At 40.6% G+C, this 26,832-nt stretch overlaps 1 protein-coding gene across 1 annotated transcript; it reads right to left on the bottom strand.

Annotated features, from left to right (window-relative positions):
* Positions 1–5,893: 5,893 nt before the first annotated feature.
* LOC139931480 (COP9 signalosome complex subunit 1) lies at positions 5,894–26,256 on the bottom strand. Its single transcript, XM_071924996.2, has 14 exons — positions 26,208–26,256; positions 24,894–24,986; positions 24,129–24,310; positions 22,297–22,464; positions 21,506–21,641; positions 21,202–21,279; positions 20,961–21,021; positions 19,527–19,612; positions 16,235–16,329; positions 16,031–16,136; positions 15,341–15,421; positions 12,958–13,095; positions 10,786–10,920; positions 5,894–7,954 (listed from the first exon to the last, which is right to left on the bottom strand). Exons 1-14 carry the CDS (start codon positions 26,244–26,246, stop codon positions 7,880–7,882), a joined length of 1,473 nt encoding a protein of 490 aa, XP_071781097.1. The 5' UTR covers positions 26,247–26,256; the 3' UTR covers positions 5,894–7,879.
* Positions 26,257–26,832: the final 576 nt, after the last annotated feature.

Genomic DNA, 26,832 nt, shown 5'->3' with positions numbered 1-26,832 from the left:
TGGTTTTCTGACATGGAAAACACTTAATGGGCCCGGCTTACCGTAGTACCATTTTAAGTGGATGAAAAAAAATGGAGCTAGATTAAAAAATACTCCAAAAGAGAGCCACATAATATGATCCCATCATCATCTACATTCCATTTTCTGTCAACGTTTACCTCTTTCGGTATGGAGCTCCATCTACTTTCACACAAAATCAGAACCAGATTTCTCGGAGATCGTCTTCATCCGCTGGCTTACGATTGAACAAAGACAACTCAGCACCAAGATACTTATCAAGAACTTCTCTTGCCTTGCGTGTAACAAGTGTCTGATACACCAGAGGCAGGAATAGCTCATTAGTACTTATGTCTGCCAGCTATCAGAGGCTTTCTAACACTTCTACACCCATTCATTTGACTTGTAGTGACAATCTAAAACATCCCTTCTATCTCCTTAACTTTTTTAGGCCAGGCAGCCTATAGGCCAGGCAGACCTACTTTTTCTTTCTTTCTTTGACTTGACTTTATTAATTCACGCTTGCAGTAAGGTGTACTGAAAACAGCGCAGAATTTTACATAAACACAAAAATCGTAAATCATAAACATAAAAAGAGCACATTTGTACATGTGAAGTACAAAAATATAAAGATTAAAAAGAAATTAAAAGGAAATTTTCTTTCTTTCGTTCTTTCTTCTGATGAACTTTGCAGGCAGCACTATAGTAACCGACCAAAGTTTAAAACTTCAAAAATTCATTCAACAGTCAGCCGTAAGTGCTACAGGTGTGCAATTTTCTAAGGATGTAGACCCATATTCTTTTGTTTGCTAGTGGAAATTATCAATGTGTTGTTTTCATAAACTGTAAAACTAATGAAGTTTTTTTGATCAAAGTGGCCCAAAACTGCAATACTTGACTGTCAGATATTGACAAGCAATGCTATTATACATTTTTTAATTTCATCAAAGATTGAGCGTTCATCGACTGTAAATGCTACTCTACACACTCACTATACATTGCCGTTTATAAGTGTATAAACACTTAAAAAGAGACATATCCTACAGGTTAACAAGATTTTTTGTGTCTTGTAAACAATTGTGATCAGTGGGAACTAGGGGATATTTCACCAGCATCTTGCTTGTATTGTAACCAAACATTCACGTTGTCCAGATGAACAACATTAATTATCAGAATTTTATTTTAAGATTAAGATATAAACAATCCATTTAAAAGTCTGCCCTTATTGGTGGTCAAAGTCCTCATGTTCTGCCCCTGGTGGTTAGTTTCCAAACTCTTGTTCATGATGCTAAACAACCTCAAGGGTAACCTACTTTTCAAATGGTTTATTCAGTTCATGGCCTGCTTACGGTCCTATATCCAGCTATATCCAGCTTATTTAATGCTCAATTTTAATGGACTTCTTCTTCCTCCTCCTCCGCATCTTCGTCTTCTTCCTCCTTTCATCTTCCTCCTTTTTAATTGTTTCCCTTTTTTTTCTGCTCCCAGCTGCCATTGCTGCTAGTTTCTGTTTATTTTCCTAGCACCTCTCTCTTACATGATCATTCTGTGGTCACAGTAATGCTGTAAAGGCCCTGACCCTTGACCTCCTTACTACTGGTTGCTTGGAATGTTGATGACCTAGGACATGAGGCTTACCACGTGTTCAGACTGCTAGCAACACGATCAATAAATCACCACAAGTCCATCCATTTGCTATGGAGCTGAGTGACCAGGGAAGCTGAGCTGATGTGTGAACACTCAACAAGCTTCCCAGCTGAGAAAACTTGTACTTAGATTCAGCCAATCAGATTTCCATGCTTGCTTGTTTTCCTATGATGTGTTTTTGTTTCATGAACAGTAGTTCCACCTAGCTAGTGCTAAATGGAGAAGTTGATTCCAGCCATTCAAAGCGTCCCAGTCCTCTACTTTTATTTGAAAGACTACAGGAATAAACATCTCAAACACACGATGCTTGGAGAACGGCTGCATCCATCGTTGGGGTCGATGGTGAGAGCTGAAGTCATATTATTGAGTTTTTTCTGTTTATGTTTTATTAATGCTACCTCATTAGTGCTTGCCAGGCAGCTACGTTAACTCATCAAAATGATTTAACAGTATAAAAGTCAATACCAGAGCAGTGAAAATACATGCATACATACATACATACATTTGCCTGTTCAAAACTATGTAGCTGCAGGACCACTACCAGAGACAGTATTATATACAGAGACAGTGCACTCTATCAGTTTTGAATGGGAAAATCCGTAACGCTAAAGATGGCAGCTTCGACAACGTAAAACGTGTCGTCAATGAATACTTTCAGGTTTACGCAGCGGCAGAACTTTGTTATTTACAACAACTCACCCAAGTTGGAGACAATATCAAACGTCTCTGCCAGCAACCGTTTTATTAATACATTTGAAATAATTTAATAAGATGATATTCTCAGATATATAACCGTCAGCTCCCTACTGTGGGCTACATGCATTACATCACTTGACAGGTGATGCAGTGACAAATGTATTTGACTGCTGTAAACCAGATTTGTCTTGAAAGTCGTAATCTCACTGTTCGTAAAGCACTGGATGGCGCTGTGTATAAGCATCAGTAAGCGGAAAAAAGACGTTTGAAACAAATTTTAACACCTTGTTGCCTTAGAAGAATATGCGGCATCTTCTGGACTGAAAAGATCACCAACCTAGAACTCTACAGGACGACCAAAAGCCAGAATATCACCAATGAAATAAAACAAAGGCTACTGCGATGGCTGGGCCGTGTCCTTCGACCGCAGCAAGAGCGCATCCCGAAAATTGCTTTGAGATGGACTCCACCTGGCAAAAGAAAACCTGGACGGCCTAAAATGACCTGCCGCTGAGCTGTGACGGACAAGCTTTCCAAAATTAACCTCTCTTGGGGCGAGGCACAACATGATGCCGAGGACAGGAATTTTAGATTTAGACGACTCCCCATTCAAAGAGATAGGAGTCTCGTCTCGTTGGTCACGAACGTACTGCCCAGGGGGGCGTTATCAAGACGGTGCCCGAGTGGAAACCACTTTCCTTAAAGGGACTTGGACTCGTTCCCATTCCACCCGACAGCTAAATGCCTACAATGTGACACGTTAATCACTTGGGGTCATTATCCAGCGGTAACGGTCCTGTAAACACCGAACAGGACCAGCGGTACATCAAGGGCCTAAATTCTAGAGGGGTGGTCATCCATCAACCAATGGCGATCAGTTCTCCATCTAGCTGCAAACAACAGGCAGGAGCACACGTCAGCCCAAACACATTTACAAGCAGCTTCTCTCATCAGGGTTATTACAGGGGTTGAAGCGATCGATGGCGGACCCGTGACAGGGACTTGTTACCTCGTGTTCGCTGTCGGTGCCAGTCATTGTGAGCACGAGAAGCTGGCACGCTGTTATTGGAAAGGCTCATTAGTATCCTCTATGGTCCTCTCCTCAAATAGACACACACACACACACACACACACACACACACACACGGAGGAAACGGTTCCTACAGTGTGTACACTTTGCTGAGGGACTCTCCTTAAGTACATTCTTGAGGTGCTTTAAGTGAATATTTCCATTTTGAGCGGCTTCGTACTCGAAAAATAATCTTTACTCCACTGCGTTTATGGAACACCTTATTACTTTGAGGACAATGGTTTTATATACAGAACATGAGTGAAGGGATGAAAAATGAGAATGTTTTGTACTTTCTTGTCTTTCTCACAGGCCTGAGTCATTGTCAACTAGTCTTACTATTACTATTCTCACCATTAAACTGTCCTGATACACATAAATTGTTTTATCCAGAGAACACCTACATCTTACTACTCTCTGGTGTTAGCCGATGAGTCAAATACCTGCTCCTACTCATATCTGTATCCTGATTTAGCGAATAACGGGCTGTACAAATGTAGAGCTGTTTACCTCTGCTGTTTATGACTCTAAGGCAGTCAGCATTAGTCAGACCCACTCTAAATTCCAGGCAGAACCACTGCAGATTGTCTTTCACTTGGGAGATGCACACAAATGTGGTAGGTTAATTAAACTCCCCAATAAACCCCCTGTCATTGACCTGCTGTCTGCCCCTCTGCCTTATGTTTGACTGCAGTCGGCTGTTTCTAGTCTGCTCAAGGCTTTCAGGGTCTGATTGAGTTCCAAACTTTGGAGCTAATTTATGCCTCTACAGTTCATGAGAATGTTTGCTAACATGCAGATTGGAGTTATATTGTGCTGGTAGGAATGTCTGACATCCGAGACTTCCAAGTCGGCTGCTAAACAGCGCTGCGTACACGTGCTATTTTGCCGGAAAATCAACTCAATGGTAGTCAGGCTATCTACAAACGCGCAATCAAGTTGCATGTGTAGATGTGTTTTCTTACCATTGACTGACACAAAACTTTTCTGCCATGTTGATAATGTTAAAGGTGATCATAGCGTCACAACTCGGAAACTCAGAGAGCAACATTTTCGACTTTGCAACTTCGTCATCCGACTATGTATGCCGTTCATGTGAATGATTTTTTCCGATATATCCAAGCATGTTAATGCATAATTCTCAAACATTTCTCAGAGACAGAGGCAGAAATCGTCTCATTGGTTGAGTTAAACGTCAGTGGGAGGAAAAGAACCAGAGTGCTAACTGGCAAACTTTAATGGCAAAGAAGGAACATGACAATGACAATAACTTCTTTTTTCATTCATAACCATGATATTCATGATCTTGGAAGGTCAGCAGGCTAGCTAACTAGCTTACCTATGTAAGTATAGGCTATGGCTAGGTTGAACTTGGAAGGTCAGCTAGGCTAACTAGCTAATCTAAATAGCTATACTATGGCTAGATTGCATTTTTTCTGTTAGAAACAAGAGCGCTAGGCTTCATAATATTAGCTTCCTCCTCTCTTACCTCTTCCCTTTTTCACTGGGCTTCAGTCTAATGTTCCTTAACCAGAAAACAGTGGTTCTTTGGCTGAAACTCCAATCTGTGTTTTCTATTTGACTTCCATCAAATGATAGCACAGGGCACATAATTGCCTCTGGCACCTATTCTCGCCTGCTTAATGCTTTTGTTTCTTTTGTTTTCCTTTCAGTTGACATTTCTAATACTCCAAGTACAAATAAAGAAATGAAACAAACAAGGTTGATTGATGCTCATTCAAAGTTTGAGCCAGTCAACATTAAGAGAAACCAATCAGAGTTAGTTTAAGTGGACCATCAGCCACCTTCTGAGGTTACTGCATCCAAGATTGAACACTGCTAAGCACTGTAGCACAAGAACAGAGATTGGGTTTGTTCTTGTTGAACTATTGATATGTCAGTTCATTAGAATATTCAAAGCAGGAATTTCACTTAATATGGGCAATTCTACTTTCATTTATGCAAAGCAGTGGTATACTTCAAACACTGCAAACACACACACTCACTGACAGAAGACGTGTGAGGATGAAATGCAACCATACAGCCTGAATCTGTTATTACACTGCTCTCACTGAGACTCGTCTTCTCTTTCCCTTCTTTCTATTCCACTCATTCCCTCTAGAAGCAAATAGCTGTCTGCTTCTGTCTTCTGGCATAAACACTGCCAGTTCCTTATTTCTCCTCTGGAATGTTTTATTGCCCATCCGTCGTTTCCCCCAGATCTCCCCTGTCCAGCCGCTCCACTGCTGTGTACTAGTGAAGCAGAACTTCACTAGTACACTTACACTATTTCTGAGTTTCTAAAGCTAACTCTAGTCGAAGTATGAACGGCTTCTCCCAGGGAGTATTTTGTGTTCCAAGTGGCTTAATTGTTCTTTGATAATAATCACCCACTGCTGATGAGTAAACAGACAAATCCCACATTCATATCGAGTGCGTTGGGAGAAGCCCGCCAGATTAAAAGCACAGAATGCAGCGCAGGGCTAGTTCTCATAACGCTTTATTATCAAGGCAATTTAAAACAGGTTCATTTGATGCTGTCATGAAATAAACAGATTCTCCTCTCCGATTCAGGCAACTCAGTGAAGTAGCCTTTCAAACCGCCTTCATATATCTTTTCCCTAAAGGGAAATCACTTGGTTGGAATGAAGATATATGACGATTGATTGGTGATGGATGTTTATTCAAATCACTCCAGTGTATTGTAGCGTAAACAGCGCTGCCAACAGAGTGTCAAACATCAAATTGAAAAGATTTTTTTTTTTAACCCCGTGAGCCCAAAATCTGTATTTAATATTCTGCATTCTGTAACTATAGCCTCCTTGAAAAACATGACATGCAAGACGTGAAACCCTTTATTAACTAAGAGAGGGCGCTATCTATGGCTGATTGCCTTGGAGTAGAAAATAATGGAGATTTACTGGAGGAAAATAAACAATACAGACTGTACATTTAAGCTGTCTACATGACAGCACGTCATCAGAGCGTCAATTCTGGAGGATGAGAAGGCCCGGGCCGTCCGCTGTAAGAAACAACAAATTATTCCTTCAAAATGAATCAACCACAAGATTAGCATCACTAAAGGAAAATTAAATCACTGAACACCATCGGAGCCTTTCATCTAGAGGATTCAATGCCCTTGACATTACCATAAACATCAAACCCTCTGAGGAAAAAACTACTGTGGTTGTTATTTAGGGATTGCAGGGTCGGCTCTTCCGGAAAAGTATTCGCAGAGAAATCAATGCATTTCACTCCTTGGAGATCGGAAATATAAAGCAGCGATTCAAAGTCGTCTGCAGGCAAGTGGTTTTGTGTCAAGGCCTATAATTGTCCCTTGGATGCCTAAATACTTCATTTTTGCTCCAGTCTGACGGCAAAAATGAAGGAATAGTCCAATGCAACCTCATTGATTGATGACATCCTTTTCAGTCTTTTGTACGGAGCCTCATTGAGCATAAATACAAATACATTACTTTGACCTTCACAACTGTCGTTAACCCTCACAAAACTAAATTTGTTTTATATTCAAGTCACTTTCACCATATCTATTAGAACGCACTAATCTTTGCATGTTGAGCAACGGTGACAGAATGAGATCGGACAAATGAAGTAAATATTAATTTCCCCTGTGACAAATATTAGAATCCCAAATTTCCCTTGCTGAACCATTAAAATGATTCTCATTCATGTCCTCACCAAAGACCAACACAAATTATCATAACAAGCAGACGGATCAGCAACCCAAAAACCATAAACATGAAATTTTCTTTTCCAACCATGGCAACTTGATAACAAAAACTTGGACTGCTCTCCTTTGAACATGGTGCTTTTGTTCACTGTTAAACCCAAATTGATATTCAAAGAGATATGAATGAATTGGTTGCTATCGCTGTCCTGGATAACAATAGGGGAGCATGCCGGCATTATGCACTTTGCTGATTGAAAAGTCCTGACTAGGGTTTTCATATTTTATTCTAAAATCAGACTCTCTGGACATCGCCTAAGAGAAAGGCTGTCGCCAAGAGAAGGACAGCATGATGGGAAGGGGGAGAGAGACAATAAGAGCTGGGAAAAGAGAGAGAGAAAGAAGGAATAGTGCATTTTTAATAAAACAGCACTGTGAAGTACCTGAGCGCTCCACACATAGACACGCAGAAACATGCAGTCTCCTCTACAGCTAAACACACTCAGGTCTTCAGTGAATCAAGTGACTGCACAGCTACCAATGTCAATACAACTCCTAACAGTGGTGACGCCTTGGGTTTCCTTTTTTTTTTTCCAGGGGCAGGTGTGTGTATGTGTGTGTGTGTGTGTGTGTGTGTGTGTGTGTGTGTGTGTGTGGGGGGGGGGGGTTTAGAGAATGACCCTCCACAACAAGTGGGGCAGTGGGTGGCGGCGAAGGGGGCGGTTTTGTCCTCTTTTCAACTGGCTGATGAACAGAAGTGGTCGCTTCTTGGATGGGAGCGTTCACATGTTGGTGCTCATTCTTGACTGGCTGTTGGCAGAGTTGAGATCCCCTTGACTGCCCTCCCTTGGGGGAGACTGGAAAGGAGAAGAGGGAGGGGGGGGGGGGGGGAGAAAAAAAAAAGGTTAAAGGAACAGTGCACCCCCAAAATGAAAATCCTGTCACCATCTACTAGGGATGGGACGATATATATCGAAATTCAATATATCGCGATACAAAAATGTGACGATACGTATTGTGGGGCAGAAAAATGAATTGTGATATTAGCTCCATTTTACTCTGCTGTAGTAATCACAAATGAGACGCTTGACCATCACAGTTTCACAAGCTCTCCATCCAAATTATATTGTTTGCACTTTGTAATGACATTTTAAAATTGTTGTTTACATTCTAGCAGCCAATAACATCGCTAGTAAGATTTGTGAATATTTAATTTGAAAATATTCCATGTACCATTGGCATAACTCGTACTATAAAAACTGCTTTATCTGTATTTACTGATGCTCAATAGCTGCAGTGAGGCAGCTCCCAATCAGTTTTGCATAAACACAAAGGGCCGCATTTAAATCTCACGGATGGGAGATCACAGTTGTGATGGAGATAGGAAATTAAACAAATGTACTAATGTACTACTTGTTTGTCTGACTCATAAAGCCTTGTTAATTTGACAACTGAAACTGGGTGTGTCATGTGTGTGTAAATGCGTCGCGCGCGTGTGTGTGTGGGCTCGGAGAACGGACAGACTGGTCAGAGTAGTCGAAAATCGAGTGAGAGCGAGCGAAAATAGGAACAGAAGGAAGGGGGGAGGGAGATAAGACGACCACACCGCTAGGGAGGCCAGGGACCGCAAAGGACTGAAGAAATAAAAGAGAGAGATGAGTTGTTGGAGATATGCCAAATACCATAGGGGGGGAAAATAAATAATAAAGAACTAGAGTTTGTAGATAGATGAAATGGGGGGGATGAGAGAGAAAAAATAAAAATCACATCACATAATTACAGTCTGGTATAGCGATATCCCCAGAGTCCCTTGTGGGTCCAGATTTGCAGCCCAAGCAGAGGGTGCCAACAGAGGAGAACACCCTAGATTTATCTTGTAATGATCTGGCTTAGACTAATTAGACTTCTACTAATCAGGGCTGGTTAAAAAAAAAAAAAACAATTAGCCCTGAGGTTATTATTTCCCCATTCTAAGTCATTAGATAAAGATGACATTAGGGTTCAATTTTAAAGGAAATGATGCCCAAAGACGGGCTCTAGGTCCTGTAATCCCTCCAGTGTTAATACCCGGGAGTCCCCAAACAGCAGCAAGAGCTTATGGGTTAAACATGCGGCATGTGCAGGTTTCAGAGAGCCACATTCAATACTTTAAGACCTTTTTAAATCCAAAATAAAGAAACAAATCTGCCAAAACCAGCCTATTTCTGATTGAATATAGCTAATGAAAGTTTGAAAGCATTTACCTATACACAGGATTTGATGTTGCAATCCTTTATGCCATAATCCAAAATGAGCATTTATACAGAAGCCCGATTCAGATGTCAAAAGAATGATGTACTAACCTACAAATGTGACTATAGAGGATATCAGGCTATGCTGTCATAAATATACAGGACCATCAGACAGGCAGCACCATTCACTAAGCACCTCATCTAAATATTCACCATTCACTAACCATGTAATCTAAATGTTACAGGGTTGAGTGTGTGATTGCGGATGTGTCACTGAAACTATCGCTGGTTCCCAGTATTCCTCATTAATTTCTAAACTTGCTATTGATCACTGAACAGGCTAATGGGACTGCGAGAGTCATTCCATCTGAAATCACACAGGAGTTTTACAAGCTTAGGTCTCAAACTGTCATACTGTTTTCAAAACCATTTTTATGTAGTTTTAGTTTTTAAGACATAGAGGTCCAAGTGGACTCCAAAATGGCCACTTGGCCTTGGTGTATTTGAGGCAATAAAGGAAGAAAAAAATCTGATTTTTATTGTGGTAATTACACATAACAAAAAAATAAATAAATAAATAAATACAAAATAATTGTTCTATCATAACTCAAATTTTAATGCATATTTTGATGCAATATGCATGTTGGATACCAGGTCCATTGCACTTTATAGGTGTTTCCACAGACCACAAGACTGGATAGTGCAAACACACTATTGGACAACAAGTCCAACTGTGTTTAGTAAATCAGATAGGATGCATATTCTACTACTATCCTGTTCTGGATTAATCTAAGAGTGGAAAAGCACCACAAAGAAACCATTACATTGTGAAAAAAGAAGACCTCTAATAACTGGATTGAAGACATTTTAATACTTTAGCAAGGCACTTAAAGTGGCAATCTGCAAGATCCTCAGTGGTTCAGTGTTTTTAGTCTCCATCTTTGGCACCAAGCGCTCACTGCTGTGGTGTTTCTGCACTGCACTTCCCAGAGATCACCTGTCAATCAAACAATGTGGGCGGAGCTTGGATTTTCTGTTGATGCAGTTTGAGTTTCTGTAGGTGGCGCTCTTTTCTTTGTCTGTTCAGCCATGGTGGCTATCACCGCTCATGCTAACTACCCAGTTCTTCTTCTATCTATTCCAAACAAACCAGAAACCACATCACTTCATGTGAGCCAAATGAAAGAGCTACCAGACACCGGGTGTTTACAACAGGAAATGTAAAAGCTTTCATTAACTTGGCTATAGGTTGAATTACTATTGTGTTGTATCAATCAGCAAAACAGACATTTATTTATATTCATATTTATTTATATGAAAAGTGGCTGTTCAATGGCCGGGAACTGTGATTGTAATGGTCAGCTCCCAGTGTGTGGAAGTGTATGAAAGTGTGTGTGCAGTCAAATTTCCCTGGATAAACAGCGGCTAAAACCTACACAGCGCAGAGTTTTTGGTACCTTGACGTGGATCTGGTTGCGCAGCACAGCGGCCCGGAGGATCATGGCTTTGGCTCGTCTCTGGAACTCCTTTCCCATGTGGAGAGACTTCTCGAACGTGGTGCTCCTCTGGTCTACGTCCCTCGCGTACAGAATCTGCGGAGGAACAAACCCGGTTTACCTACTGTAGGCGGACAAGGCAGACAAGGCAGACAAGCAGGCTTATGACTGGAAGATTGCTGGTTCAAAATCCTGGACTGGCTGGGAAAATCTGCGTGGGGTAATAAATCTCCAGGTGATTCTCCATGTTTATAGGGCGTCTTTCCACTCTGAGTTGAACTTTTTTCAACTTGGTACATCCAAGGCACACTTCCAAAAATGTGAGGCGCCTAGCGTGGAAAAATGCAAGGTGCCCAGCAGCGAAAAGCAGCAAAACGCTTCACTCAAATTGAAAAGAACTAGAAAAATCCACTGCTAAAAACATGTCCTATGTTATTGGGACATGTCCAGTGTGAATGTGTGAAACTGTATGAATGTGAAGTAGGGCAACACTTTAAAAAAAGAAAAAACATGGAGCTCTGACAACTTGCCCTGGGTAAATAAAAGTAAAAAAAAGAAAAGAAAAGAGGACCGAATAGAAGGGATGATTATTACAATTTGCTGGTGGAGCACAAAACCATGACAATACACATCGTGGAGCTGGAAAACGGTTTCTGAAATTAAGTGCACCCCATTTCCTTGATTGATGCCAGAAAGTGCTTCAGAATGGCCTACCATCCAAATGCACCGTCTTTGTTTTCATTTACAAAGACTGAATGTCAGAGGGTGAAATTGGCGTTCAAGCCTATCATTAGCCAGGTTTTACGCGACTGGCTCAAGAGGTCACTCTCCCCAGTTCGCCCGGCTTGAATGTGTGCGGCGAAGGAGAGAACGTCCTGCCGAGACAAAGACAACAGTGACGGTGTCGCCGATGACACAGAGAACTTTACGCGCTTTGCAAGTACACCATGTTCGACACCTCCGATATGATTCAGTCCGCGGTGCCGCCGACAAAGGAAAGTTCCAGTCATTGTCCCGTCTGTCGACAAATTAGCCACGGCAAATATCACATGACTCTTAAGTGCTCCTTTTGCAGCTCGGCTTCCAGACGGCGGGCCAGAGAGATCACAGAAATACATTAGCATATTAAACACACAAAGGATGTGAGGCCGTGTTCGGTCACTGACAACTTGTCAAGCTCGCCGGAGCCTCACTTAGTGGTTCAGAAAATTCCTTGTAAGAGACATGACAAGTGCATGAACACTCTTTGGCATTATCATAATTGGCTATTTTGGGAAGAAAATGCGTCGTTTTGTGCAAATCACAGAATCGGTTGTAATAACCTAAAATATGTGACAGTCGCAGCTCTAAAAGCAGATGTCCACTTTCAGAATACAGTGAAAGAACAAAACATTAGGGACACATGAAGTCCACTGATGAGGTGAATCCAGGTAAAAGCCATTATCCCTTATTGATTTCCCTTATTAAATATATAACAATCAGAAAGGAGGAGATGTAGATGAAGAGAAGCAGATGAGTTGGAGAAGGATTTTTAAGCTTGGAGACAAAAAAGGGCACAATATCAGGAAGATGTTACTTAATATTTTGTACATTCAGTGTAGGTTTATATTTTTATCATTCCACTAAATGCTTTTCAATGAAATGTGCAAAGACAAATGTCTAAATAAGATGCAAATATGCCAATATACCAATAAAACCCTTGTTAGAATACAGTGGAAATCTTAATAAGATTCTAAAGAGAAATTGTTGAAACACTTTTTGCACATTTTCTGCCTTAATAATGATTTTTTTTCTTTTCAAATGTTGTGACTATATCAAAGCCTTAACCCTGTAACCTGTCTCAAAACAAACTGTGGCCTTAATGTGTCATCCCACCCATGGTTTATTATTACTACAATAGAGGAGAGGGAACTGCAAAATGATGACATGTATGTGTGTGTGTGTGTGTGACTGCGAGTGAGTGTATCCACTATCTTGCTGCGTGAGTCAATATGTGTGCTGATCGGGGGCTCCAGCTGTGTGTGGGTGTGTAGGTATGAATGTGTGCACTACCTTGCTGTGAGGGTTGATTAAGTTAAGCTTCCAGTGCGCTCTGTGTGTGTGTGTGTGTGCATGTATGTGTGTGTGCATTACCTTGCTGTGTGAGTCGATGCGTGCATTGATGAGGCCTTCTAGTATGAGCTGTGTGAGCTCGTCCTCCAGCGCAGCCACTGTGGTGTTGAAGGCCTGGGCCATCTTAGTCATGTCTGCTGACACGTACGGGCTGAAATACTGCAAACACACACACACACACACACCACTGACACTTTACTACACACAGTAACAGTAATTCTGATGGCTAGGGATGGACGATATATCAAAATTCAATATATAGCGATACAAAAATGTGACAATACGTATCGTGAGGCAGAAAAATGAATCGTGATATTAGCTCCATTTTATTCTGCTGTAGTAATCACAAATGAGACGCTTGACCATCACAGTTTCACAAGCTCTCCATCCAAATTATATTATTGTCACTTTGTAATGACATTTTTTTTCTACATTCTAGCAGCCAATGCCATTGCTAGAAAGATTTGTGGCTCAGAAATAAACATAATTCTGCACATACTTTGTTGTCATTTAACATTTATTGTATCGAATCGTGAACTCCATATCATGTATCGAATCATATTGTGACATAAGCGTATCTTCCCATCCCTACTGCTGGCTTTAAGATGCAGCTTGTAAAGATCTAGGGCATTCAGGTAGCTCTAAAATGTTATATAAAGAAGAATCAATAAATAAAGCTTCTCTATGAAAAGCCCTTCATCGTAGAACACTAGTGCTTTAAAAATATGGATTCTAGGTTGGACACTAGAAAAAAAAAAAAAAAAACTCAGCATGAGGCTCTTAAAATCTCTCTCCCACAGGGATGTGACTGATTGGAGTTGGAAGCTCCACTGTTTCCAGGTTGTTTGGCTGGAAGATAATCAGTAGGTAGCGAGCAACAATGTGGGACACAAAATGACAAACAAGCCAACAAAATTGTCCACTGCAGACTGTACTTTCAGAAAAATGTACGCTGCGTCTGACCAGGGGAACTCGGCCGATGTGTGGACGGTCAACAAGCTGAACGTTTTGTGGTCAGGTCCCTGGCCTTCAACGGCCAATCAGATTTCCATGCTTCCTTGTTTCCCTACTGATGCGATTTCAGTTCATGAACAGTAGCTCCGTCTGGTACGTGTAAAATGGTTGAGAAGTTGATTCCTGCCATTCAAAAGCTTCCCGGTTCTCTACAAGTTTTTTTTGACAGACTACAGGAATAAACGTCTCAAACGCGATGCTTGGAGAACAGTTGCATCCATCGTTGGGGTTGATGGTAAGCTCTGATTTCATTTAATTGAGTTTTTCTGTTTATTTTTGATTACTGCTACCTCATTAGCTATGTGAACTCCTCAAAACAATGTGATTAAAGCCAATACCAATAAAGCATGACTTTGTAGCTGCACCAGACCACATAGTCAGCCAGCATAGAGCCACCCATCAACCAAGTTGATCGCAGTACCAATGATTACACCATAATATTGAACAGAGAGTATTTCTGGGCTTCAAGTAAATGTCAGTCAAGTTAAATTAAGGAAAGGTCAAAAGGGGGTCGACGGGACAGGCATCTGGCTCCTTGAGACCTTCGGATTGAATAACAGCCTCAGAATGGCTCTTTAACGCGCCAATACATCACCTCCCCGTTCGGTTCAGCCCATCAGCGCGCTCGACCGTAGCGCTCTACATCGTTCGGATGGCATCTCGTCTCTAATATCATCTATTGATCTGGCGGGGAGAAGCGGTAAGTCTACAGCGCTGCTAACGACTCTAGTATTGATTGAGTTTAACATCAGCTCAGGTAAAGAGAGACAGTGCGGAAGGACGCTGCCTGTATCAACACAACAGTGTGACAGCGGTGGGACTGAAAGCTCGTGTTTGATCCAAAACAGGTTAATGACGCCGCATCTGTGTTTGTTTACTATGATTCGCCTCTGGCTGTGTTAATTCTACATACAGGACATCAGGGTTCCACTAATAAGGGTTTTTGAAGGCTGATACCGATATTTTGGGATTGAATCTGCCAGTAGTCAATACATTTAAATTTGAACATTTTCATACCAAAACTTTTTACAAGTATTCAGTGTTTTCCCCAGAATTGTAGTCATACATGTGTCTGAAACAGCATTTAGACCATCATGGGACACTAAAACTCTCCACTGAAACCCAGGACAAATATCATGCATACTTGGGTGGAATCTAATCAAAATGTCTCATTAGAATCAGTTCAGGTTAAGGGCTTCCCATAGACAACCAGTGTGGTATTGATTCAATTCTGCACTAAATATGTAATTAATCAAACTGCATCATATCCATCACATCAGAGGCACCGACTGGACAGTATCTGATTTTTAACAATATCACGAGTCCAAGGGAAGCTAAAAGTCTCTCAGAAACTGTGATTGTGTGTGTGTGTGTGTGAGCTGTGTTTTACCTGTATGAGGGCTCTATTTCTGATCTGGGTGTAAAGGGTCCGTACATGAGGAGCCAGGTACATGTCTAGCAACAGGTTATCCTGGGGAGGGGAACAGGGAGGGGGGGGTAATGTGATATGAAATTATATATCTACTTAAAAATGGCATGCACATTTTCCACATCATCCATATAAGCTCTCAATTCACGTACTTGTTTTCTTCATTTTCCTTCTCATTTGTTACATATTGCATATATCTTGATATTTTTATTTTTTTCCACTGGCTGTATTTTCATATCATACAATTTTTCATTCATTTGCCTTTGTTGCAGTTTGGCTTACCGCAGTTATTTTGCACACAATCATAATACTGGAATTCATATTTTGTTACACTTCTCATTCATACATTACATATTTAATATGTTCTTGCTGTGTGTGAAATTGTTGTGTTATGTTTAATACCCCCCATTTGCACTATTGTTATTAATATTCTATTTAATTACTATCTTGCTGCAGTGATGACCCAATTTCCCCGCAGGGATCATCTTTTAAAGTTTCATCTATTCTTATCTCTTATCTAAAATGATTGTTTTCTAGTCTGGCTCAAATGTCTCTAAAGCTGTATGTGAAATCTCGGTGCCTGTTGCAACATGTAATATTGCTGGAATCATCTTAATATTTAATGTACAGATTTGCGAATATAAGCCTTACCTTGATTTCATCCAGCATTTTGAGGCAAGAGGCGTACTTTGACTCGTAGAACTTGAAGATGATGTCACGGACCTGCGGCTCCAGCTCCAGGAACAATTTGAAGGAGCTGGGAGAGGAGGTTTAAAGAGGAAATGTAGTCAGTATGGTGGGGAAATTGTGGGGGAGCAACTCCGCAATAAACACCGCAAACACACACACACCGACCTGCTGGAGATGACGTTTCTTTGGAGCTCCTGTCTGTCAAAGGTGGCGAGGGCGCACATGCCGCCGTAAACAGCTACGTTACTGGGAGACAAGAGCTGCAAGAAAACACATCCATCAAACAACATGGACTACAAAACAAACAACACACTGCCACTATAAAAAATTAAATCAACCCAAATTTCTCCTTCTGGGAACTGCAAAAAAACTGTCATGCTCAGTGTGTGTGAAAGAAAGTAGGCTTGTATGCAAGGTGCTCTTTGAAAATATAAAGTTATGAAAGGTATGTCACTGTTTTCCTGTTACAAGCGTTTATTGTTCACATAAAGGAGATTCAGATTGTGACAGAGCGTTTATTAAACCACAACTTTTGTGTCAATTCTATACTCCATTCATTGCCCCATTGGATAGTGACAGTATACAGTGATGACTCTGCCACCCAGTGGTTCTGCTGCTCGCTCTCAATGAACTTGCAAGCATGAGTGGGCAGCAGTGTCTCTTCTATTATGTTCTATTACCTTCGCATTTTCTAAAATGGCCGGTATTTCCATTCAAGTATTATTTTTAAACCGTCTCCTGCTGGCGGACTGCAGCATGTGGCTATTAATTTCATAACCACAAAACGGTCAGAGGTGGCAACAAGAGGTAAGTTATTCCGCTCGGTACATTCTTGTCTTGTCACATGCATCTGAATCACCTCCGTCTGATTATTCGACCTTTTAAAATTTTTATTCAATTTAATTTTAATTTCCAGCCCCGGCGCATCCCAAAAACTTCTGCCACGTTTTTTTGAGAAGACCATTTATTATGTAAGAGCCGCGCTGCTTTTTCTGACACCGGAGGACAAACCTGAGTGGATGGAAGAGTTGGAACGATTCCGAAATATTCTCGGCTTTGAAAAATTAAACAGCCTTGCACCGCGTCGGAGTAAAGGTTAGAGCTGTGTGTGTGTGTGTGTGCGCGCGCGTCTATCTATATATCCACATTCGATAACATCAAACCTCGAGCCTTGAGCTGAACACCTGGCAATCAGCGATTTAGATTACAGTGCATTTCGCTTTCGCGTTTCGAGGTTGCCAAGCTGTGAAAGCTTTTTGTCGAGCAGACCTTCGGATCCCCAGATTCACTCTACCCAGCCTCACCTTAAACCTAATGGAGTTTAGTTGCAGCGTTCAACTGGAGCCGTTAGCAGGGGTCAAACTGCAGTCTGCACTCAAAACAAAAGTGGGTTCTTTGACTGCCGGAGCCAGCCTCTGTGGAACTGCTACACCGCACTTATATGTACAGTAGTGACACCGAATAACAGTGTACATCTCAAAATGACTGTTATGCTATTACGTGAACAGTTGTGCATTTCGAAGATAGATTCAATCATTTGTATAATCTTTGTTTATTTAGAGGCTCTGACAGCACTGTCTTGTTTCTCTTCGGCTCATTCAGGCTGACTGAAGAGAGCCTCTGCTGCTTCACTAAGACAGGGAAAAGTGAGATGGTATGTCACATGGCCAAAGCCAAACATGGGGGTTTCAATGGAGAGTTTTAGTGTCCCATGATGGTCTAAATGCTGTTTTTCCACCCTTTACAACAATAAAATTCTGATAGAAACAATGAATTTTTTCTTTTTTTTTGCATGAAAATGGTCAAATTTGAAGATACCAAATATTGGCACAACATATTGGCTATTGGCACCTTCAATACAAACATATTGGCATCGGCTTTCAAAAATCCATTGTTGCTGTCGGATAAAAACTTTGTAAATTTTGGAGATTTTCATGTTTCAAACTTAAATTAAATGATTCAATGCTCCTCTATGGGTTGAGAAAGTTCTACAACCCTTGGGCTCATTAATCCCTGAAAAATACACGGTCAAGCTAAAAACAAGGCTTAGTCCCTGAAAGGTTGACAGTTTGGAGATAGAAGGTTTTCACCCAACAACAATGCCGCATCGGTTGAACCTACCTACCTACAATACAAATTAGCAAATAATTAGTATGCTAGCTATGAAAGCATCAGTTGGCTGCTAAATTTGCATGTAGCTGCGAATCACAATAACCAATCAAATGGTTTCTTTAAATATTATTCTGCTGCTCATGTCGAAGTTTTGAGGAAATGTCTGCCTGTCCTTCCTGAGGGTCCCGACGCTTAAGAACAGCTGCACCCTCATAAACCCATATAGCCACCGAAATAAGCACCGAAATAAACAACTACCCAACATACTATTGTACCGCCTCGGACTGTACCACTGGTTTCAAAGCAAAGGCATGCAGGTTCAAGTCTGATATTTCCCTTTAGGCGCTGTGAATTGTGGTCCTGCAGTGAGGAGGACCATCTGTAACATCATCTCTGGAGGAGAGAGCCCCAGCCGAGGTACCAGCATGATGACCTTCGTTAAAATTCAAAGACGCTGATGTGAATAGACTGTTTCTATGAAGATAATGAAGATGATGATGGTAAGATTCTGTGGTCAGACAGTTGGGTTTAGGCAGGATAAACTAGGCAACTTTGCATGTTGGCAGCTCCAAATGGTAGTGAGAGAGAAGAAATTTCATTTAAATTTCAACAAATTTGTTTACGCTTTGATAGAAAAGTGCTGCTTTAAATTTGACCACTTTTATACCAAAACTTTAAAAAATAATCGAAGCATTCAGTATTTCTTTCCACCACAGTTTTCTTCTTGGCAGGGTAGAAATGCTTCTGAAACTGCATTTAGACCATGGGACACTAAAATTCTGAATCCCTGGATAGTAATGCTAAGAATAGGAATAAGAATATTCATGCATACTCAATTATACAATAAATACGTAATGTAACAAATTGCATATCCTCATTGACTGCCCGATATCCAATTTTAACATTTTAAAATAAAGTTACCGCTTTTCATGATGCCACGTAGGTCTGCTAAGGAGTATACATCTGTGTCATTAATAGGCTGGGGCCGATATTCAATAATATTGAATACTGCAATATTTCATAGTCGTAATAATCATAGTTGTAGTGTAAAATTTGTCATTTTATTTCAAGTGGGTTCCCTTTTCCACAATCAGCCCACAATCAGCCCCATTTTCCTGGAAATTTTAGCAGGAAAGCATTGCGATATTAAATTTTGCATATCGCCCAAGCCTAGCCATTACGCCATTGTTTCAGGTATGAGGAGACATAGGCCTTGTCCGAATTGTCTTGAATTCTAACTCTTCCTCGTCCTCACTAGCTGAAGGCTGTGGGAGAGGGAGAAGCTAAGGGGAAGAGAAAGCAAAGAATGCCTTTCCTGACAGTGTTGCTGCAGCCAGGCTCTCACCTCAGGGAAGTCACAGTGGTCAAAGGAGGCCAGCAGGAAGCACTTTGCAGCTTGTTTGTATTTCCTAGAGGCCAGCTCCGCTAGGCCTGCAAGGACAGGAGAAAAATAGAAACACAATTAATTCATTCAACCCTTTAATCAGCTTCCGCTGGGAAGACAAACATCAAAGGTTTTTTTTTTCAATGAAACACTGCGTTTGCCTAACAGTGTGAGGTTCCATGTTTGACACCGGAGCACAAAAGACTGTCAGAGGTGTTGATTAGTGAGCGAGTGAAAACAAAACACACTACTGTTATTTATTAACTATTTTTAGTCTTCGTTTTCAGTGTGATATCTACTCCACCATATTGGAGCTTTCATTTAACTTTTTTGTTCCTACGGCTTAATTCATGTTTGTATTCAACTTTTTGGTGCATATTTTACCTTTTGAGTTATGGAACTTTAATAAACAAGAGGCACAGCTTGTGCCTCTTGTTTATTATATACTAATGTCCCGCCATAATCACCATGATATAACCAGTTATGCTAATAAGGTTATTAACTAGGCTAAGTAATACATTCATTAGCAAATATTTCTATGTCAACATACTTGACATAACATATGGGTGGAATTAATATGATCTCTGTTATCTTAAAGCGTTAAGGAGTTATAGTAGTTTCAAGAAAACATTTTTTCCTCATGAATATGCAAATTTATGCCACAGATCATCTACTCTATCGAGGGTAGCTGTGGTGTAAGTATGAAGTTTCTATCATGTATTGTTAACATACAGATGCCACCATGATAACATAATGTCCCACATACCATGTACCATGATGGCGGGACATAAGAAGAATGGGGGTAATATGGAGGCCTTTTCAAATTCTATGTTACAAATTCAAATTTTATTATATCATTAGCTGGGGGATAAAAATAATTGATCATCCCCCAGTTACAATTATGCTTCCCATGTTATAGAACTTTTAGCAGTCCAACCAAAAGCTTCCACTGTATTTTTAACTGTAATCGTTACACTAGAAACACCATTCAAACTGTAAAACACCTACTGTTGTAAGTTAATCAAAGAGTTTATGATGACACTTTTTTCACTCAACTACACAGGGAACACAAGTGATGGGCATCATGCTACCATTTTCACTCTCTCAGCTACTAATGCAGTGCTGCCTTAGGCGTACACGCTGAAGTGATTGCTACTCTAAATACCTCATACTGTCTGGATTGCTATCTCAGATATACTTCAAATACATAACAGTTCCTTTTAGTCCGCCAACACATTTCCATCCAGAAAAAACATACTTTTTCTAGTGTGACTAAATGCCTTGTAATGAATTCCCTCTCACCAAACCATTACAGGTTTACAGGCTTTGTTCAGCTTGTCATTCATATTGTTCGTGTTTAGCCATTTAAAGAGAAAATAGCCATCTGGAAATTACCTGCAGCACATTTTAATTTGGTGAGAACAGCTTGGCTCTGGCAATCCCTCTCTCCTCGTTGCTGAAAACCAACAGCACATCAAACAAATTGTGTAAGCAAAATTAGGCACATTTCAGCTTTAAAAAATATGTTCAGGGACAGATTAGTATGCGCTTGAGGACTAAATAGATTAATACGAGATGCTCCACTGAGATTCAGGCCCAGATTCAGATTCAGATTCACGAGAGATGGCCAACGTACCTCTGCTATTTCTGGAGTCGACTCTGCTTTGCTGACATAACTTAGGACATGGGACCAGTTCTGGAGGTAAACACTAACCTAATCAACAGGAACACACACACACACACACACACACACACACAGTGAGAGTCAAAGGGAAACAAATCTCCATCAAGACTGCCCTCTAGTGTATGCCATCAACGACAATTACATTCAAGGTCAATGCCGGCAGGAAATGTTGGCCTATAACCCTCTGGGCTATTCTGAAGAGTCGACATTAACACCCAGCCTATATGTTTCCATTACAAAGTGATGGGTGTCTTGCCTTGATGACGTTAAGACACATGTTGATGACATGCTTGGCGCTGGTGCAGTAGTCTCTGGCACGTGAGTAGCACTTGAGGGCGTTGCTGAGGTCACCGCAGTCCAGGTAATGGTCGCCCAGGTCGTCGTGACCGCGTCTGAGAGGAAAACAACCAGCGGATAACGACAGACTTGCATGTGGAGTTGTGAAGCTCTCGTTCCCAATACTTGAACATATATACAAGAATATATCCCAGCTCCATAAATGAGCTACTGTCTGCCAATGTAAAGCCTGCAGCAAGAAACTTCGGTGTTTTCAATACAAATCTGAGCTTTGACTTTGAGCTTCTTTCAAAAATGAAGCAGTTTTTATCCTTCAGTGATCTGGAAAAAAACCCACTGTGGATCGACTTGCCTGAGGAGCTTTGGCTGGCTAAATCAGTAAATCATCTTTTAAATCGCTGTCTTTTATACACTTGCTTTTGTATAATAATCTATTATTGTCTTTGACCTTGTTTTTGTGTTTCTCGCCTCACTATCACAGTTTTTACCTCGCTTTCATTGCTTTTGCTGTCAATTTTATCTGCTCTTTGTGGTTTTTGCTCCTTTGTAAAGTGATTTGAAAGTGTGTTTTGAAAAGTGCTACATGAATAAAGATGATGATTATTATTATTATAAGCATGAGAATAGATTTGTGTACTGAGTTAGAGTTTTCTCAGTGGCCCTGTAATTTTTACCGCGTAAACATAAGGAGGGATGACTGGTTAAACCAACTGTACGCCCCCACACACACACACACACACACAAACGCACCTGATGCTCTCTTTGATGGAGTTGCCTTTGTAGTTCTTGAGGTCGGTGTCCAGTTTCTCCAGTTTGAGCAGGGCCTTTTTCCTGGTTGACTCGGCCCAGGCCTTGTCCAGGGGAGGGGGGTCGGCGGCCCCCGCCTCCGCCGCGGCCTCCGGGGCCCCTTGGACCTCTCTGGACACGGGAACATAGACACAGAAAGCCATGGTTTTAGTTTGGTTTAGTTTTGATTTGAAGGAGTGGAGCCACAGAGCAGCAGAAGCTCTTTTATCTCAAAGTCAGATGTAGGAACTGTTTTCTGTACAAAATAGGCTTGGGTTGATATTTGATAATATTGAATATCACGATATTTCATGAATATCGCGATATTTTCTGTTATATTTTGTCGGGACAGCAACATGATATTACATTTTGGACATTGCCCAAGCCTAGCACAAAACTATACATCGACACAAAACTGTATTTCTTTAATTAATGGTATTTCTTTGAATTTACTCACACACTGTATGACAACCAAAGAATAACATAAGATCGAACTTGTTTTTCAATAAGCAAGATTTTTACTGTCCCATGGAAAATGACCATAATATATCTGTGCATTATAGCATTTATTAAGCAATGTTCAAAACATGTGCATTATTGTCTATTCACAGTATCACTACCATTATCAGAAAATGCATGCATTATCAGAACAAATGAAAAAATACGTTGATTGCTGAAGTGAAAAAGTGACTTGTGCCAAAAACCCTGATGATTGTGGACATCAAGATGCATCTGTCTCTGCATGTTTTTGTCAATGGATCATTTTATTTTTGGCACATGTATTAAAGTCACTTTTTCAAAAATATTGGCTTTTTTCTTCTCTCATCTATCCCTGTGTTGGTTGTCATATGGTGTATTTTCCTTTCTGTGCAGCCCTTTCTAGACCTGGATATTTGTTTGAGTTTACCTATATTGGTATCCAAGTAATATAACTAAATGCAAATGCACAATTAAATTCAAATATATTTCAACAGCAACTTACATGAAATTTGGGGGTCTGTGCACTTCCAGATTTGCCATTTTTAATTTATGAAATTGTGTATTATGGATCAGTATTTCAATGTATTTCAACAATTACAGGGTTCATATTATCTTCCATTTCCCCATCTAAGACTAAACATTTTCATATATTGAATGCCAGAAGTATTTATTTAAGAAAAGGTTCTTAGAGAAAATATCTGCTATAAAACCTATCTAGGACTAATCAATAAAGGACCAAGTTGCTCAACAGGACAGAATTAATTGCAACATCATGTTTCAACTTCACAACTACACTGGGGATAGAAATTTTAGTCGACCCTGAGCGTAGGGCTGCTTTCTGCCTGCCCATCCCACAGGACATAGTGTGGCCCTATAGCCCTTGCTTGCTGCCTCTCCCATACTGGAAACATCAAATGCCTTCCTACACAACTTACTAAATACCTTATCTGTTTTAGCATCCCTCGACAACCAACTTCCATATTTCGGGTCACTAAGCCAGCTCTCCACAGGTTTCCAGCTTCCAGTGGTGTCAATGTCAGGTTAATTTTCTCACCATTTTCACAGAATTTCAGACCTGGAAATGATCAAAATCATTTTTCATACTTGCCCACACCTTCCAGACCTGCGCAGGAACCCTGTAATTTATAATTAGCCAACTCCAGTACAGTTATCTGGGATTACCAAGGTTTGACTAAATAAACTGAGGCACCCAGGTACTAAACATTAGTTTGAATTAGACTTCACTCATTTTTTCAAACTGAATAAGTCATGGCTGGCATAACATGATAAAGAGCCATTTGCTGCTCTCCTCGTACCGCGTGGCCTCGGTGAGTTTGCAGTGGATCTCCTCGTACATGTCGACGTTGAAAGTCCTCTGAACGAAGGACAGCGCCATCTTGAGGGCCTCGGCCCTGAGCTGTGGACAATGCTCTGCGATGAACTGGAGCCTCTCGATACGCATCAGACCGCTGTAGCTTGACGCATACTGCTCCAGGTCCTACACACACACACACATATTTGTATTACTATACTTGTCAGGACTTAACCCCTTACCTTAACTGTAACCCTGACCTTTACATGCCCAACCTTAACCCCTACCCTAACCTAAACCTATAAAAGAGTAACTAAACCCAAACCTAAATCTGTGTAAAGCCTGACATATATTGGTAAAAAGCATGCTACTGAAATTGACATCTGCTATTGGTTGATCTTTGGTGCCAGGTGATGTCACCACCTCATGCTTTTTACCAATAGATGTCACGCTTTACAGTTTAGTTACTCTTTAATTCTAATCTTAAACTAACTTTAACTAAATATAATCCTAATCTTATCCCTTAATCCAAGTCCTAATTCTAAACTAGCTGTCATAGAGGTGTGGCGTGGCAAAATGTCCTCACTTTGGAGGATTTTCCTCATCTTTTTATCTTCGGGAGGACATCTGGTCCTCATAAGTATAGAAATACAAGAACGCACACACAAAAAAGGTTTCAATTTAACAGCAAAGCCAACATTTATATCGACTCCATAGGGAACCAAGTGCATTGGGAAATATAGCAGAGCAGAATGGGTGCGATTCATACCAGCGTTGGATTCTCCACCACGTAGCTGACATCTGGGGAGTTCTGCTGGTCCTCCTGTGGGTCGGCATCAATCTGCATGGGTTCGACTGCCCCCTATGAAACAGATCACAACACTATTGTATTGGGAGTATGTGCCACAACATTAACAATGGGACCTGGAGCCCATAATTTTATTAAAATAGCCTAAGTGCTGCTTGGTGGATTGGATGTAGGTTCTGCCAAAATGAGTGCAGTTGACCTATGTGATATGTATGTTCATTAACATTTGAATGCCTCAGTTATATACAGTCTCTGGTCTAAGGTGCTTGTTTTCAATCTTTGTCTGTACACTCTCTCTGACTGTGAGCCAATTAAATCAAATAGCTCTGTAACAAACAGGCTCCTGATTGGCTGCCTGTTACGCTGCTCAAAGTAATAGTGTCTCTGCTGTCTGAATGGTTAACTGGTCGAACGTCAGTTGAAACTTAATGTTATTACCATGTGGCGACACATAGTAGGTGTGAGGCCACCATACAGAAAAAGGGTCCAAGACAAAAAATACAAAAAAACTGTGTAAGTGAGCAAGTTTTAAATGAAAAATCTAAATCTGCTCGTCTTTTTATTGACTGCTACAAGGAAAATAAGGAAGAAAAGACCAGAGGAGACCACATTATAAACACATACAGATATGAAAATAGGAAAAAATGATTTTACAGACAAAAAGATGAATAACAAACATGTTATGACTGCACAGAGGGAATAAGTACAAAGAGAAGAAACTGATAGATGCAAAAGAGGTTTTCCCCATGAATTCAGATTTGTGAATGATTTTTTCCCCCCGAATAGACATAAACAAATGTACTACATATTGAGGAATTGGCCGAAAGTCGGCAGAGTAACAGATAATGTCAAAATGTTAAATATCAATATGTGTCCCCATTTTGTCATTCAGAAATCACATTTAACGCTAGCATCGAAGTTACCACCAGCATGACCTACCAGTCGAGCTAGCTAGATAACAGCAGCATGGGGGTTATCGGTAACAATAAATATACGTTTTAAATTGTTATATGCTTGAGCACGTGACAGTTCTGTACATTCCTAATTAGAATAGAGGAGTGTATTATTAAGCTGTCACCGATATTCAAAGTTAAATCATGTTACTGCACGAGCTAACATGGAACTTACTAACGTTACTAGCTGGGTTGTCAAACTGAGCGGGCAGGACGAGCTCGACTCTGAAAGCACACACCTGTAAGCACGCTAATTTCCCTTACGCTACATGCTACACCTTATAAACCTGGCGAATATGTAAATATTTTAACCAAATCTTACTTGAAAGTTGAATACTTGAACAGGCAAAGGCATCTTCATCTGTTTCCAAAGCGCCGCAGCAGCAACAACAGTGGGTTTAGTTTCACTTCCGGGGCAGAGTTGCCTACGTAATGGTGTACAGTTGTGATGCCTTCAGGTGCTGTCGGAAATCCACAGGTTTTCGTCCTGAAAGAACGCAGCGGAACACTACACAATAATCTAGATGAGAATGCAGGCTCGAGACTGGGGAGGAAATATTGCGCTACCGGTACTCTTAACAAAGTCAGTCAAGCATGTTTAAAATTATTCATTTAATATATCCAGTTAACTGGGTGATAGCAAGATTTAAAACAATGCTAATGAAACGTGTGTTTTTCCATATCGAAAACAAAAACGTTATTCACCGGTTCTCATTAGGACTTTGAATATTTCAGTTTTAGATCTACTGGTACAGCAATTCATTTTGATAGTAAAGACATTGTAGTTTCAGGTACTTGATAAATTTAAATAAATTTATTACAAACAATGACATGCCTGTTGTGCAATTTTATATCTTCATTCTGCTGCTGCAGCATATAAAATAGCTCTAAAAACAGCAGCCACCCAACATTATTTTGTTCCATTTTGCTATTAGTTCAGACCAAAT

Source organism: Centroberyx gerrardi, chromosome 20, assembly GCF_048128805.1.
Source record: "Centroberyx gerrardi isolate f3 chromosome 20, fCenGer3.hap1.cur.20231027, whole genome shotgun sequence".
NCBI classification, from domain to species: domain Eukaryota; kingdom Metazoa; phylum Chordata; class Actinopteri; order Beryciformes; family Berycidae; genus Centroberyx; species Centroberyx gerrardi.
Note: the sequence above shows the minus strand (reverse complement) of the source record. Positions and strands in the feature narration are given on the sequence as shown.

What these genes read in the sequence shown, in the direction of transcription:
- LOC139931480 (XM_071924996.2), bottom strand. Translation starts at nt 26,246, where the DNA reads ATGAAGATGCCTTTGCCTGTTCAAGTATTCAACTTTCAA. An exon ending in CGACTCCAGAAATAGCAGAG is followed by an intron (nt 21,022 to 21,201) that starts GTACGTTGGCCA and finishes GTTGGTTTTCAG; the next exon opens with CAACGAGGAGAGAGGGATTG. An exon ending in GCAACCAGATCCACGTCAAG is followed by an intron (nt 7,955 to 10,785) that starts GTACCAAAAACT and finishes TCTCCTTTCCAG; the next exon opens with TCTCCCCCAAGGGAGGGCAG.